Source organism: Bison bison, unplaced genomic scaffold (genome assembly GCF_000754665.1).
Source record: "Bison bison bison isolate TAMUID 2011002044 unplaced genomic scaffold, Bison_UMD1.0 scf7180017853184, whole genome shotgun sequence".
Classification (NCBI taxonomy): domain Eukaryota; kingdom Metazoa; phylum Chordata; class Mammalia; order Artiodactyla; family Bovidae; genus Bison; species Bison bison.
Window position 1 is genome coordinate 74683 of NW_011483757.1, and position 2504 is coordinate 77186.

Genomic DNA, 2504 nt, shown 5'->3' on the forward strand with positions numbered 1-2504 from the left:
GGGAGTGTTGCTTTAACCAGAAAAATACGAAAATATTCCAAGATCCTGGGCACACAGTTTGGGGTGCCCGTCCATTTTTTTCAGGCATCTGCTGACCGGCCAGAGAGCATTCTTCTGGTCCGGGGTCCAGCAACCACTCTCCCCTACTCTCTCTCCTCGCCCCCACCCCCAAACCGCATCAGGACTGCCCCGGGGTGGGTCCCCTAAGGGTGCTGGGAAGCCATGCGCCCTTACAAACTCAGCCTCCGTCTCAAGGCCGGCACAAGTGAGGGCTTTATGCCGCTGGGGCCTCACCCCAGGGCTCCAGGCTGCAGTGGGCATGGAGCCAGACCTGCGGAGTGGCGCCTGGGTGGTCCCGGTGGTCGCCACGAAGACCTCACTGAGCACCATACCACCCAAATATTTAGCCCACAGCTTACACTCAAGTCGCCTCTCTTGTCTAAGGCTTCTTCTCTGCCGAGGGGGCAGAACTAGGAGGGTTCCTTCCTCCCATTCATTTACTCAATCTGCCCACTTGGGTCTCTAAGCTCCCTGCTGCGGGTGCCCGGCCCGCCCCCACCCAGTCCCAGGTCGTCTTCGGAGCCCAGTGCGGTCCTGAGGGAAGGCGTGCGCCGCTGCCTGCAGCAGCAGTGCGAGCAGACGGTTTGGATCCTGCACGCGAAGGTGGCCCAGAAATCATACGGAAATGAGAAGAGGTAGGTCCTTCGGTGGCCCTCCAAGGTCCCAGGGCCCGCCTTTAGCCCTGTGGTCCCCTCCCTGTTTCGCTTCCCAGGCGGTGCAGGTGGTAAAGAGTCCACCTGTTAAGGCAGGAGACACAAGAGACATGGGTTCGACCCCTGGGTCGGGAAGATCCCCTGGAGAAGGAAATGGCAGCTCACTCCAGTATTTTTTTTTGCCTGGAAAGTTCCATGGACAAAGGAGCCTACAGTCTATGGGATCGCAAAGAGTCAGACATGACTGAGCACGCATATGCACGCTCACCACACACAGAACCCGGAGAGGACGCAGGGCTCTGCTCGCAGCCAATCCGCGGCCTTTTTCCCTCAGTCACCATGATCCCCGACTTTGACCTGTAGCAGAACCACCCTGTGAATCTACAGTCCCCATTCACTCATTCACCCATTCATTCATTCCACAACTGCCTACTGAGTGCTTATCATGTGTCAGGCTCTCTGGCACTGCTGGGCACCCAGCACACAGTTGGACAAGACAGATACGATGACTGCCCTTGTGGCATCTTTGCTCTAGTGTGAGAGAGACAGACAATAAACACCTCACAAATCAGTGAAGAAGATGCTCCCAGGTGAGGATGAGAGCTAGAAGGGAAACAGAATAGGCAAGGTGATAGAAACTGAGGGGCAGGGGTGTATTTAGCTAGCAAGGTCAAGGTGGTAGGAAGGCCTTTTGAGGAGATGACATCTGAACTAAGACTTGAATGTGAAAATGGAGTCAGACATGAGGAAATCTGGGGGGAGCATATTTTAATTAGAAGCAATGAAAAAGGCAAAGACCTTGACTCACTTGGTACTAACTTGGCCTGTTCGAGGCCAAAAGAAGTCAGAGTGGCTGGAATTAGAGAAGGAGAGGGGTCATCATAGGAAGTGAAGTTGGAGAAGTAAGCAGGGGCCAGATCATGTAAGTACTTTGAATTTAAACCACTGGAGGATCTTAAGATAAGCAACATACCCTAAAAACAGGAAAAAAAATTAAAAAAAGCAACCCCCCATTTGGCTGTTGTGTGAAAAACAGGTCGAAGGAGGGTAGGAGTGGAAGCAGAGAGACCAATGGGAGGCTGATACAGTGGTCCAGGCAAACTGATGGCAGCTGGGACAAAGATGGAGGTGGTCAGAAGTCAATGGATTCTGAATATGTTTTAAGGTGGTGGATAGGACTTTCTGATGGATTGAGTGAGGAATGTGAAAAAAAGAAAAGAAAGATTCGGGTATTAATGGGGTTCACAGTCGCGGAGAAACTTGGAGAGATGGAGGAGGAATCAAGGATTCCGTTGGCTTTCTGCTATCTTTGAGACGCCTCAAAGGCAGGACACTAAAGTGGAGATGGATATACGAGTCTGGCGCTTACATGTCTCCGCAGGTTCTTCTGCCCGCCGCCCTGTGTCTACCTCGCAGGTCCGGGCTGGAGGGTGAAGCCAGTGCCGGGCCAAGGTGAGGGCGGACTCCAGGGCGGCCGGGCGGCTCAGTTTATAAGTGGACCAGCCACTCTGCAGGGCCCGGGAGCGGGGCGGTTCTCAGGCGCAGTCTCGCCGCGCCCTCTGGCGGCGAGAACTAAGGTTGCCTGGCTGACACCTGAGTGCTTCCAGAGCCGGCTCCCATCCCTTTGCAGCCCACCAAGCAGGGCAGACTGGGCCCCTGGTCTGCGGTTACATGGGACTAGACGGCGCGTCCGGCAGCGCCGCCGAGACGCAGAAGTTGAATTTCGAAGAGCAGCCCGACTCCAGGGTGAGAGCGCATGGCAGGAGGGGGGCGGTGGGGGTGGGTGGGCTG

General features: G+C 55.2%; 1 protein-coding gene across 1 annotated transcript in view; it reads left to right on the forward strand.

Moving 5' to 3' along the window:
• RBPJL (recombination signal binding protein for immunoglobulin kappa J region-like) overlaps positions 1-2504 on the forward strand; it is a 12225-nt gene that overhangs the window by 2238 nt on the left and 7483 nt on the right. The window contains exons 3-5 of the mRNA XM_010853605.1: positions 570-695; positions 2095-2165; positions 2344-2459. Of these exons, the coding sequence (XP_010851907.1) occupies positions 570-695; positions 2095-2165; positions 2344-2459 (313 nt within the window). The remainder of the gene's footprint in view (positions 1-569; positions 696-2094; positions 2166-2343; positions 2460-2504) is intronic.